The following is a 13,767-nucleotide window of genomic DNA, read 5'->3' as shown; positions in this document are numbered from 1 at the left end:
CCTCCGGAACGGTCCATCCTATTTCGATGAAATTATTTTTTCTCCACTAAATTTCCTGTCATCGTACGTAGGATTTTTGTGATATTTTGAATAACAAAATGTTGGTGAATATTTTTGTCTCGATCTTTGCGACAAAAACGCATTTTTTTTTCACATTTTGACAATATTTCGAAAAATTTCGAAATTTTTTGTTTGTTAAGTAATGTATACCAAAAAAATTTTGGCATGTGGAGGTTAAAGGGCGCAGAAAATGATTCTATGGTGGTTTGGCATTCCTTTCCCTCTCTAAATAGGGTGGGGGGAGGTTGCTGAAAAACTCGAGAACTAATCAAACAAATGGAATCAAACTTAGCATATAGAAGTTTTAGGGATCGAAAAACGTTTATATTGCAGTTCGACACTTCTCCCCCTCTCTAAAGGGGGGGTTCCCATACAAATGAAACACAAATTTCTGCATAACTCGAGAACTAATCAAGCAAATTGAGCCATATTTAGCATGTGGAGGTTTTAGGCGACACGAAACGTTTCTTTGGTGGTTCGATACACCTCTAAGGGCACGGGGCTGCCATACAAATGAAACACAAACTTCTGCATAACTCGAGAACTAATCAAGCAAATGGAGCCAATTTTGGGATGTGAGGATTTTTGTGTACGAGAAATGTTTTTATGATGGTATGACACCCCTTCCTCCTCTGGAAAGGAGAGGGGGTCCCATAGAAATAATGCACACATTTCAACCAAACATGACAATTGAAAAATTTCGGAAAAGTCTGAAGGAAAATATGGAAATTTTGAAAAATTCAATTCTCATGTGTTCTACAATTACAAGCGTTGTTAGTCCATTTGATGTTTGCGGTATTGAAATTTATCTTCGTTTGAAAATGGAAGTGGATTTTAATGTGCTAAAACGCATTCCTATATCGTCTTCTATCTATATAAATAAAAATGGATCGCCAAATGTGTTGATAAGAGCAAAATTCGAGAAAGGAATTGTCCGATTTTGGGCTGTCTTCATTCTATCATATTTTCTGTATCAAACATTTATTCCATGTAACGGAGAAATTTGTTATTCGCAGGTGGATGAAAAATCTTGCACGAGAATTTTGTCTGAAAATAATCTGATATTTTAATGATGAGTTTTGGTAGATGTACTGACATTTTTTAGTAAAAATTAATTGTAAAGGGTAGATAAGAAGATCCACCAATGAACAGATCTGCAATTGGACCAATGAACGTGCGCTTAGTAGGAAAACGTGGATGTGATAACGAAAAATAAATTTTGGGCGAGACGAAGTTTGCCGGGTCAGCTAGTCTATATATATAAAAATGGATTTCTGTCTGTCTGTTGTCTGTCTGATTCTTATGGCCTCGGAAACTACTGAACCAATCGACATGAAAATTGGTATGTAGGGGTTTTTGGGGTCGGGGAAGGTTCTTATGATAGTTCGAGACTCCTCCATACAAATGAAACACAAATTTCTGCATTACTTTAGAATTAATCAAGCAAATGAAACCAAATTAGGCTGGAGGTTTTGAGGTGCAATAAATGTTTCTAGGGTGTGGAAAAGGAGAGGGGGTCCCATAAAAATAAAACACATATTTCAACCAAACATGACCATTGAAAATTTTCGGAAAACTCTTAAGGAAAATGGAACAGTTCGAAAATTTCAATTCGCATGTGTTCTATAATTACAAATTGACAAGCGCTGTTAGTTCATTTGATGTTTGCGGTAACGAAATTGATCTTCGTTCGAAAGTGGAAATGGATTTTCATGTGATAAAACGTACTCCTATATCGTCTTCTATCTATATAAATAAAAATGGATCGCCGAATGTGTTGATAAGAGCAAAACTCGAGAAAGGAATTTTCCGATTTAGGGCTGTCTTTATTCTGTTATTTTTTCTGTATCAAACATTTATTCCATGTACAAAAAAACATGTTATTTGCAAGTGGTTGAAGAGTCCTGAACGAGCATTGTGTTTGAAAATAATCTGATATTCTAATGACGAGTTTCGATAGAAGTACTAGGAATTTTATAGTAAAAGGTAATTTTAAAAGGGTAGATTAGAAAATCAATCAATGAACAGTGCTGCGATTGGACCCATTAACGTGCGCTTAGTAAGAAAACGTGAATATGATAACGAATTTTTTTTGGGCGGGACGAAGTTTGCCGAGTCAGCTAGTATACATACTAAAAATGCTCCAAAATATTAAAAAGTATTAAATAATGTACGTTTGTCACAGCTCCGAACACTACGACAAAAGTGAACCGGCACTACTTCGAGGCATCATTGATGATTGGCCTGCGATGCAGAAATGGCACGATCTGGAGTATCTTGTTGGACTGGCGGGCGAACGGACTGTTCCGGTGGAGATCGGTTCCCAATACAGCAGTGACGATTGGTCTCAACGGTTGGTAAAATTCAGGGATTTTATCGTTACCAACCTAACAGAAACCAGCAAAGATGGCCCAGATGACCAGAATGGTGTGAAACGCGCTTATTTGGCGCAGCACGAATTGTTCGATCAAATACCAGAGCTGAGGAAGGATATTTTTGTGCCCGATTATATTGGGAGAACCGATGTCAGCCCGCGGATAAAGGCATGGCTTGGACCGAAGGGAACTATTTCTCCTCTTCATACTGACCCTAGTCACAATTTGCTGTGTCAGGTATGTATAGTCTATCGTTTATATCAAAGTGAAACTTTTCTTTGTGGCTCCAATGCACTTTTGCTAATGAGTGCCGGTTTGAATGCATGATGAAATAGGTGCACATCACGCTTCATTGATAACGCGTTAAATTTTTCACCTTTTCCCATTTGTCGTATGTCAGATTCTGTTCGCTTTTCACTGGTCTTGTGGAATAACACTCCCCACACCATGCATAGCAATACAGTGTATTGAATGGCACCATTTGTGCTCAATAAACACTTCTCGAGTAATCTCATGTTCCCACTACTTATCGCACAAGTCACTCAAGTGTATTAAACCCGACAACCGTAAAGAAAACTGCCATCAATATTGTGTCCAGAGAAGGAAAGACGAACGCGGGAATGTTAAAGTGGTTGCTAATCTCTATTGAGCTGTGGGAATACCATTGGGAAGCTGCTAAATTCTATTTATTTTGTTTTTTTTTTCATGTCGACATGTACTCTTCCCGGAAACAATTCATCTACGTGTGCAGGTCTTCGGAAGCAAAACAATTATTTTGGCCTCCCCTGGAGACACACTGAATCTATACCCGCATGAGCACTTCATCCTGAATAATACATCTCAAGTGGACGCCAAGCATCTGGACTTCGATCGGTTTCCACTGGCTAGAGAGGTTCGATTTCGACAACTGGTCCTCCGTCGTGGTGACATCCTGTATATTCCACCTGGATGGTGGCACTATGTGGAGTCACTAGAACCTAGTTTTTCAGTTAGCTTCTGGTTTGACTGAGGCGGAAAGCTTTATTGAGAGTATAAATAATATCAACTACCCTTACAGCTGCTGACTGTAATGGTCAGCTGGCAAGGAACAAGTGTTTCATTTTTCATTAATGTTTGAAAAATCTACCCTTGCTTTCGGCGAACGCATGCGCCATTGTGTCCGACACGGTAAGTATTGAAATAATCTTATTTGTTAACTTTATCTCTATCGAATCAAACTTTATTTTATGGAATCATCAAAAACAGATTGATGGGTTTAGAAATAAGATTTGCATTATTCTAACCAATCGCAAAACAAAAAATTCATAATACATAGTATTTCACAAAATTACCATCATTTTCCCAGCGTGCATTCTTCTGTTCTTTCTTCGTCTTTTTCCTTGCTCGGGTGCTTTAGCGAAAATCTCTGGATAAGCCCATCTCACAGTGCTTTATTTAGGTGATATCCTGTTCAAATTATCACAGTCCATGCTTGGTTCTGCAAAGCGCAGCATTTCAGTGGACTGTCGGAAGCTCATACCGAACGGACGTGTTTTGGGTTGGCTGCAGCCGATCGTATTGAAACGTCGCGAAGGGTAGGCTTAGTTCGAACTGTTTCCGCGTAAAATAATCCGTAGCCGTGATTTTATTTCGTTGCCGAAGTGTAAACCGCGGGAGTAAGCGGATTCCAATTTTTTCTGGGATTGTTTGATCGTCTTAACCGCAAAATGAATTGGATTAACTCTCTCAGTTGCTACACGCTGTTGGTCGTCGGATCTTCATTGTTTCGCGGTAAGTGAAGACTTTTTTTTCGGCTCGCAATCCTTCCCCTCATCTAAGTGTACCAACGGAATTCTCCGACAAAACATTTTCGGAAACCCGCTGCCGAGGATTTAAATTGCTTGTGGTTTTGACCGCGAAGTCAACATATCCGGTAGGATGGCCGAAAAAATGTAATCAAAAATGCAAAAGCTTTCCACATCGATGGCGCCTAATGTGCCATTTTATTCGGACAGATAAATCACGATCTGCAGCATGTGTAGTGCGGTTAGACAAACTAATTTATGGAAATGTCCTTCGATATGTTTGTAATTGTAAGCTATAAAGCGTGGTATGTCGTTTTGTGGGAAAACTGATCCGAAATATTCTATCCATTAGTTGCTTTATCCGCTGCATCATCTCAAATAGTGATTGAGATTTTTCGTTACTACTTCCTAAATCGGTTTCAATAAATATCTGTAAGTCGACTTGATTAAACAGTCGATCAAAGGACCAAAGGAATCAAAGGATCTACATGTGACATCGAAGGTTTAAAGTGATTTTCGCTGTAATTTGCTATTAAAATAACGCCTACAATTTTTTTGATTCGCGTAAAATACGTAAATATTTTACAATGATATGTGTAAACGTAGTAGAGGGAAATATTAAGAATAAAAAATATTCCTTTTCATCAAAAAAATTTTTTTTTTCTAAATTTCTCTAGACTCGAAAAATGCAGGCTCGTAGATAGTTCACTCGGAATATTATAGTGATAGTCTGCATCGTGACAGAGGATCATATTTAATGAAACAAATCTTCTACGCATATGGTCAAATCTCAACTTCGATAGAGTTATTTAACTTTTCTCGAGCGCTGTTTTAAGTGGAAAACTAATTCTATTTCGAAAAGTACGCTATTGATTTATTTTTGAAATATTTTTTTTGGGTTATTTTTTTATATACAATTTTCTATACCTCATTCTTCGATCAAAATTTGTTCGCTTATAGTTTTTTAGTTGAAATTTTTTGTAAAAATTTAAGAAAAAGCTTAGGCTTTCGAAAAGTCTAAGTTGTTCAAATCTTATTCCACCCACAAAGATTCACTGCAATCTGAGATGGTGCTGCCAATAACTAGTCGTGTTGCCATGAAATTTGTCCTGAATGAACTCAAAAATCTGTAGATACAGATTACAGATTTTTTGAGTTCCAATTTCTTCCAATCTTACCTTTTTATCATATAGCCTTTGAGATTGTTCAATTATTATGCAAATGTCTACGGTATCGGTTAACGTTATAATAAATATATAACATTGTTCATCTTTTTCTTACTAAAGCACTGAACTAAAGAGAATGTAAATTTCAAAAGTGCTGTCGTAAAAACACGTTTTCTTTTTGAGACTTCTTTTTTTATGAGTTAAAATTTAAAAAAATACCATTAAGACGTTTTGACGCAGGATTACGTTTACGGGCAGCCACAAACAAATAAAAAAAAGTTATCGGCAGCGCGACAAAAATTGTCGAATTTAGTGCGCTTTATGCTCAGAAATTTTATGATAGATTCATGATGTTTGTGAACCAATCGGTTTGAACACACTCTAATAATCTATTTCAATACAATTACGAAATTCTAGCTGTAGAAATAAAAGCTGTTGAACTGGGCGGGAACTAAATCATAGCTTTTAGGAACATCTGTTGAATCATCAAATGGTAGAACGACGAAAGTTTGAATAAAAAATGTAAATTAAATAAAAACATATCTGTTGGAGATCTTACGTTAGAACATAAGAAAAATAGTGAACCATATTTGAATTGTATAACTCAGAATCCCACTACATATTGTGAACCAAACAATTTATAGCTAGCTTGAAATTAGTATGCTAACTCGTATCAATTTCCGTTTTCTATCTTTCTCCCACCCGATCGTTGCGCGGGAAACCGACGACGATCGAGGTCGATTACACGATAGGATAGAATTGTTCAGTTCTGATCGAAACGTTATCGAATAAACTTGTACATTTCGAAAGTGAGGTTTTATTAAAACATAATTGGACTTCGACGCTTTGACGCTCAGTATTAGATCCCGAAAAGGACTTCGTCCATCATAGCATCGGATTCCACCGTATTATCGTCCGTGTCCGCCAGCAGTCGCCCAGGTTCGCCGTAACAATATCATTTAATTTATTTAGAATGGAAAATTCCTGTACTATCCGTATCTTAACTTCATAGTGAATTCATGCCCCCTTTTCAAGCGTTGTCGTTGCTCAAGTTTTCAATTGTGATTCATTACAACCCTTAAATTTTTGTATGTACTGAAAATATATTATAATGAAGATTTTTATGTTACGCATTGTAGTTCTACTACAGTGTATATACCTGTTAGCTTTATGTGGATACAATGAACATCATCTAATCAATGATAACTATGTCTACCCATGATACAAAAGCTAAAATTATGCTTCAAAATTGGACTAATAATTTTTATACAGATTTTTTGAGAAAAAACTAAGATAAAAAGATTTTCTCAGACCAAAATCACAGATTTAATTATGGCAACCCTGCTTCAGATTGCTGCATTTGTCAATCATTCCTTTGAGAATATCCTACTCTAGTGGTAAGATAGAAGGTAATCTTGCATTACATTTTCAACGGAGCAATGGAAAGAGGATCATCGATGCAAAGGTCGACAGGTTGAATCTCGGACGTTTTATTGATCTTTTTCTTTTTTTCCTTAAAAACTCATCAAAAACTGAACAAGTTGTATGTAGTAAGCGATTAAGCGTTGTCTATAGTTCGCTAATTCAATTTATTTATTCATTTATTTACAATGATGCTACATCCCATGAAGAGATTAGATCTTGTTCACAACATTGTTCCACCAAAACACCCGGTCTACAGCTGCAGTTCTTCAATTACCGGCTGCAGTGATTCTTGCCAAGTCCTGCTTCTACTGGGCTTCTCTTTTTATTGTTCCCACCGGACTCGACGCGAGCACTGTCTTTGCAGGGCTGCTGTCCGGTAATCTCACAACATGCCCTGCCCATCGCACTCGTCCAGCCTTGGCCTTTTCCTGGATGCTGGGTTCGCCGTAGAGTTGCACCAGTTGGTGGTTCATCCTACTTCTCCGTACTTCGTTTTTCTATACACTGCTGTATATTGTTATGAGCACCCGGCGTTCCAAAACACCAAATACTTGTGGGTCCAAATACTGTGGGTTGAAGTTTGTTGGACTTTAAGGTTTTGCGGAGCCCATAGTAGGCACGACTTCCATTGAGTATGCGTCTTCGAATTTCACGGTTGTTGTTGTCAGTTGTTATCAACGAGCCATGGTAGACAAACCGAACTCGTCGCCGTCGATAACAACACTACTACCAAAAAGGATTCTTTTACGATCAGCCCCTTCTGCTAGCATGTATTTAGTCTTAGACGCGTTGATCCCAAGCCCAACCAGCCCTGCTTCGTGTTGCAGTCTGGTATACAAGACCGTCGCATGTGTTCTCCATATTATGTCCACATCATCGGCGAAGCAGATAAAGTGACTGAATTAGTTGAAATTCGTTGAAGATCAGAAAGGAGGGTCCATCGCATTGTCCTCTGTGAATTTCAAAGGATTCCGACAGATAGTCTGAGATCCGCACACAGCGCCGCATATCGTTTCTCTTAAAGTAGGCTGCGATTGTATCATATGTGGCTTTGATATCGACGAAGGTGTAGTGCGTAAGGTCCTCATATTCGCGGCACTTTTGGGGGGTCTGTCGCTGTGTGGTCCGTCGTCGAGCAACCATCCATGAATCCGGCCTTATAACTTCCCATAAGTCTGTTAACTATTCGCGAAAGACGGCGAAAGAGGATCTGGAATAGCATGGTAATCCGTTCCCGTTTCTGTTTCCGTTTTTTCCGCTTCTGCTTCCGTTTACGGTTGTTCTCGTTTACTTTCGCTCTAATACGACCTTCGTCTTTTTTTGCTTCTAACATTATAGTATCAAATGAACTTATAATACAAATGTCGTGTGTCATTGTTTGACAGGAATGTCGAATGAACTCGTATTTAAGAACGTAAGAGACAAGAGACGGCGTACGTCATAAAACTGTGTCAATGATCATGACCGCATACAAGCCTGTCCACGATTTGTTGTGTTTGAGTGAGAACTTTTTCACATGTTTCACGTGTGTTCTTTTCAGAACACGCACTTCGTTACTCATGTCCAAACCACCATTTTTTAAATTTTTTGACCACTCAAAGCACTGCGATTAAGCAAGAATATGTTCAACGTAAGCTTCGACGGGTATCTGATACGATTCTGTATCAGTTTTCTTTAAATGGTAGCAGAAAATCAATGCATTAACAAATCATACTTTTCTGACACAAAAGTCGACAAGTTCATCCAACGTATGCTGCAGTGAAACTTGTTCTGTTTTGAGCAAAAATCCTTTGCTAGATTTAGAAACAAGGCTGTTGTTTAAAATGCATTACGATTAGGATTACATTGACAACTAGATCCATGTAATTCTCATCATAATGTGGGAGTATTACCTCTAACTAAATTTCGGTGTAGCAAACATCAGTGACCGACAGCTATTTTGCATGTCACCTTACAAACACCTTTGGGTTCTGTGAACAAATTCGACCGCTTCAGAATTTGACAGATAGAGCACTGAATTATTGGAATCAACAATCAACTGAAAGAATTGTACAGTAACAAATGCATAAAAAATATATAAATGTGATAAAAGTTTATCGCATTTGGAGAGTTTCCAAGCTGGTTAAGAAAGTGTTGAAGATGCTACCCTTTAACGTGAATGTGAATGATAACATCGAAAAAAGCGATAGTCTGGTCAGATTGAACGGCGGATCATTATTCGCACGATTGCTAGAGCTTGTTTTCCAAGATAAGTTTGCGCGAATTTTACGTATTTTTTCCGCCAACCAATCAGAACGAAGCGCGGAATCACTTTCGAAAAATCGAAAAAATTGAACTGCGAAAAAAAATAAACAAACTAAAAGGGTGCTACAAGATATCAAAATTGTCGCTCAGTTTCACATCGATAAAACGATGTAAGTAATATTTAAGCTGGTATGCTATTGCTGCAGGATATAGAATATTTTTTTAAATTTTATACTCTACTACTTTTATACTCTACTGAATTATAAAATATTTCACGGTAGAAGGTTTGAGATACACATAAAATCACATTTGTGAGTGATATAATTTTGTTTCATCAATATCGTACAACATGTTTCCGTTGTGAATGTTGCTCTTGTTTGGATTTGTTGGCTTTGCATATTTTTATTAATTTAAATTTGAAAAAAAATAATATCGTTTAAAATATCGTTTTCAATGTTCCCTTTTTCGAAGCCAAAAGTAATTGATTTTGTGGAAGAATAAATAGGAACTCTACTGCAAAGCAGAGGATTTGGGAAGAGACAGCCAGTTATTTTTTCGGTTCAGATGGGATGAATATTATTTTGAATATTAACCATTTATCTATTTCAGAAAATTAAAATTAAATTAAAAAAATGTATCAAATTGGGCTGGGTGCATTCGGAAAAAATTAAAAAAACAAATAGAATCTGTATTACTCAAAATTTGAACGAGATTCAACTTAGCTTGATCCCGCCTTTCCAAAAAAATTGTCCTAACCCTCCAAACTCTGGGTACTCTTGCGGCATTTCTACTTCGCATTTTCCGTATTACTAAAAATACGCGGATTGGAGCTTGTTGTTAATTAATTTTTCCTTTGATTTTTTCGATGGTTAATTTATCGTCACATATCGTGTTACGCTTATTCCTTTTGTTTCGAAGGAAGGTAAATTTATTGAACTTATATTATGAATCGAAAATTCGATTCATATACTAGGGGTCGAAAAAGTGTTAAGATATCAATACTGTGTTTAATTTTTTTATGTTTGAAAACAAGTTGATAAATAGGATGTATTTGAGGACAGTAAGCACAAGAAAAAAATATTTACGTCTTTTTGGTTTTCTGCAGATAAACTCGATTCAAAGTTTGTTTATTTGACTGAACACTAGCTTAGCAAACGGTTACAATAACAATAACAATTACAATTTCATGGGCTGTAAATGTTTTAAACTGATGTACATTGGAAGCTTTCCCATTTTCCCATTGCTTTGCCTTTTTGTGTGCTTACCTACCCGTGCCGTCAATAAGGAGCAACATCGATTGCATCCATCGGTGTGGGGAATAATGATTCGGCTGTTATGGCAGTGTTGCTTAAAATGCATATGCAGGGAACAAATACTGCAACATGTTATCGGACACTGTGGAGAGAGGAAATATTTCAATCTAAGCCCCACCCGATAGCAACCTATAGAACGGATAGAGCGTAAAGGCAGAGCGATACCAATTTCTATTATCATTCGCGATTGATGAGTCATCCAGCTAGGAATCAGTCAGTGACGACGGCGCCTTTCTCAAACCCCGGTTTTCTAAATTGTCTTTTTTTCTGGTATGTACACGAATGAACTGAAATAGTTCAATACTTCTATAATCCAAGACCTTTCTCTATTTCTATTACTCAGTCTTGCTCCTATCAGCCAACAGCCTTTGCCTCTACGAACCTATCGGTCCTTTACAGTGCAACCAAACTTTCTGCTGAAGAGTTGTTTGTAAGACTTTGATGCATTCTAAAATAATATCCGAAATAATGAAAAGTGACATATCTTATATGTTTTTGTAATCAGAGGCGAACCAGCCCAGGAGGCTGAAAGCCTCTCAAATAAAGAATAAAAAAAAAATGTTTTTGTAAGAGTGTGTTTGTACTTATTGGTCACTGATCATTCAACTTTCGTTAATTCAAGCATTGTTAAAAGTGGTGTTAAAGTGCACGGCATTTTAAGCCAGATGTGAAGAAGATATTTTCCAGTGATGTGTCCTCCGATGAAAATGGTTGAAAATGAAGGTGATAATTTATTGTACTAATGCGGCCCATATGAATATTGAAGCCCCTAGACGAACAATTATATTGCACAAACCAAAATATTGCGCCATAATGTTGAACGTCTATGGGCCGCTCAAAAAGATCATTCTTAAATTTGTATAATGTTTGTGTTCACCAACCATAATTTCGATGTCGATGCGGTTGGGTTTGGACATCACACTTTTAATTTTTGTCATTGAAGTTGTGAGTTGCAAAAGGGAATAGTTGCAAAATTTATTTACAATTTACTTTGATTAAATTTGACAAATATGTGTCTGTACAAAATCAGCTGTTGACATTGAAAACAACCATGCTTCTCCTTAGACACTATAATTATACGTATATCCATGCTGTTTTATCCATTGGATGGAAAAGTCCGAAAAACTGTAGTAACGACCGTGCTCCTCCATGCGAAGCAACTTCAGGCACCAGTTCATGTATTCGACCTCTTCAACCTTAAAATCGAACGAAAATCTGATGGGATCGAAAAAGCCATAATTTTCATTCGATCTTCCAAGTTCTTGTTCCACACGTGAAATAGAGCGCAGTGTACTGGTCAAAAGGGGGTCACAATAATTCCAGCGTGCAAATAAATAACAGGTGCGAAGGTAGGTGCAAAGGTAGACAAGCATAAATTTAATCATGAACGCCAATTATAATTGCAAATGCTGCCAATTCTGGTTATAACTGATATATTTAACAATAGCTATGAATAAAAAATATGATTGAGGACAGACGTGAAATAATTCTGTATATGGTATTGTTAGTAATTAGAGAAATTTCTGATGAGCAAAAAACGGAGGAATACATTTCAGTATCGGTTACTGAATCAACATTTTCAATTGGCAGCTCGTAAAATTTTTGTTCATATTGTTACACCCTACCTTCTAACACAGCTCCATTCACGTTTTTATATCGTGAAACTATAACTCCACAGACTAATTACATTCGCTACTGTTATCCGCGAGGTAACGTATCTATAAATGATTCGCCGGAATTCATTCAGAAGGAAAAAAAAGCACATTTTCCTGCTTCGACACAAAACTTGAAGCGGAAACATGTCTGAATGCAAGTGTATACTTTCCATCGGAAATGAGCATGACGTGCCTCATTCGTTCCGGAAAACACTCGCTGCTTGGCAAATTGAATGGAGATTGACTGTAGCGTAAAAGTTTCCCGCGCTGCGCTCTAGTATCAGCCTTATCTGTATCGCACCATGGAAAAGGACCGAAAACCGAAGTGAAGTTTTATGTTCTAACCATTGTAGTCTTTCGTCTTTTTTTGACGTTTTCACGAAACCGGTTGAATTGAGATGGAGATTGAATGATAACACGCGGTTTCATCATTTATGGTGATGGAAACCGATATCCCGTTATTTATTTTTTATCCTGAAAGAGCTTTAATAGTGCCCAGGTCGATAATAAAAAAAGCGCTGGTACGGTAAGAACCGTTCTTACTCTCGTATATTATTAACCTTTTGTTCGCGGCACGTTAACGGTGGCATTTTCACACTTTATCCCGTGGAAACGAAACGGGCTCCAACCCGTCACAACATCGTCCAGGTATTAGTTACCAAAATAATACATGCTCTCATAGATGTGTACAAACACTGTTGGGGGGCTTCCTTTGTGACGCCAGGGCTTGTATTTGCCACTTGAGACAGTGACCTATAATATGTTTGCCCTTTTCTATTCCGTCCATGGCGATGTGGTCTTATGCTATTGATGACGATAGGACATATTTCAAACAGCCCGACTGGCAAGGACTCTGCTCTTTTGTTTGTGGTGGCTGCACGTAGGGAAACGGCACAGCGAGTGAAGTGTAGTATGAAAGATTTGGGACGCGGGTTTCAACAGTGGTAGCGCCTGTGGCTATTGCGTGAATACATAGGAATTTCGTCCAGTGTCTGTGCTTCAAAGATTTGTGTGCCTCCTTCAAAAGCTAGCTCTTTGAGAGCTTGTTAGCAATTTAGAATCGGTATGCTTTTTTGTGCAGTCCAGCGCTCACAATGTTTGTTTCTGGAATCGTTGACAGCAGTTTGTTTACAAAGATTTTATCCTGCAATCTTGTGGTGAAAAATTTAAAAATTTGAGACAATTGAGTTTTCGCAGATTGACTGTGCAGACTATACAGAGCTAAAAAGTTTTAAGAAACGTTTGTCTGTTTCCCGACACATTCGTCGCCCAACGCGACGTTTTAGAGTTTCTCGCGGGACCCAACTTGCAGATAAATTATTAAATGAAGATCAAACTTAGTTTGTAGTCAACTTCTACCTGATCATACAATTTGTTTTTTAATTGAATGAATTGACAACAATAACATATGCCAAAGTCATATTATATGGGTTTCGCAAAAACTGCAGTACGAACCATCAGTACTATCTGTGGAACCCCAGGGAAGTCCACTGTTTCGGTGGTCGGGAATAATCCGGGAACAACAATCACTTATGTACAGTCGGTTACTCGTGTATTTATTGAATGGCTTTTTCTCATTTCTGTCCTACCATAGTTTACATGATGTGTGTTGTCCTATACTTGTGCTCTTTGTACTAATAGTATTTCTATGATCGGTAGTCGGGCACCACACTATCTAAAAATATAAAAATGGATTTCTGTCTGTCCGTCTGTCTGTCTGATTCTTATGGACTCGGAAACTACTG

The 13,767-nt window shown here is 37.6% G+C and overlaps 2 protein-coding genes across 4 annotated transcripts in view; both read left to right on the top strand.

Moving 5' to 3' along the window:
• Positions 1-13,767, top strand: part of LOC129767345 (bifunctional peptidase and arginyl-hydroxylase JMJD5) — a 66,181-nt gene that overhangs the window by 15,072 nt on the left and 37,342 nt on the right. The window contains exons 4-5 of one of the 2 annotated variants that reach the window (XM_055768099.1): positions 2,246-2,672; positions 3,187-3,602. In XM_055768099.1, the coding sequence (XP_055624074.1) occupies positions 2,246-2,672; positions 3,187-3,444 (685 nt within the window). In that variant the 3' untranslated portion in view covers positions 3,445-3,602. Of the gene's footprint in view, positions 1-2,245; positions 2,673-3,186; positions 3,603-13,767 lie in introns of those variants that run through there. The other variant, XM_055768098.1, reaches the window with a different exon arrangement.
• The window catches only part of LOC129767346 (uncharacterized), a 62,573-nt gene continuing 52,716 nt past the window's right edge, over positions 3,911-13,767 (top strand). For both annotated transcript variants that reach the window (XR_008741509.1, XM_055768100.1), the window contains exon 1: positions 3,911-4,205. Coding sequence is in view for 1 of the 2 variants with exons in the window: in XM_055768100.1 (XP_055624075.1) it covers positions 4,142-4,205 (64 nt within the window). In the remaining variant the exon portion in view is untranslated. The remainder of the gene's footprint in view (positions 4,206-13,767) is intronic.

The sequence above is a fragment of the Toxorhynchites rutilus genome, chromosome 2 (genome assembly GCF_029784135.1).
Source record: "Toxorhynchites rutilus septentrionalis strain SRP chromosome 2, ASM2978413v1, whole genome shotgun sequence".
In the NCBI taxonomy this organism is placed as follows: domain Eukaryota; kingdom Metazoa; phylum Arthropoda; class Insecta; order Diptera; family Culicidae; genus Toxorhynchites; species Toxorhynchites rutilus.
Note: the sequence above shows the minus strand (reverse complement) of the source record. Positions and strands in the feature narration are given on the sequence as shown.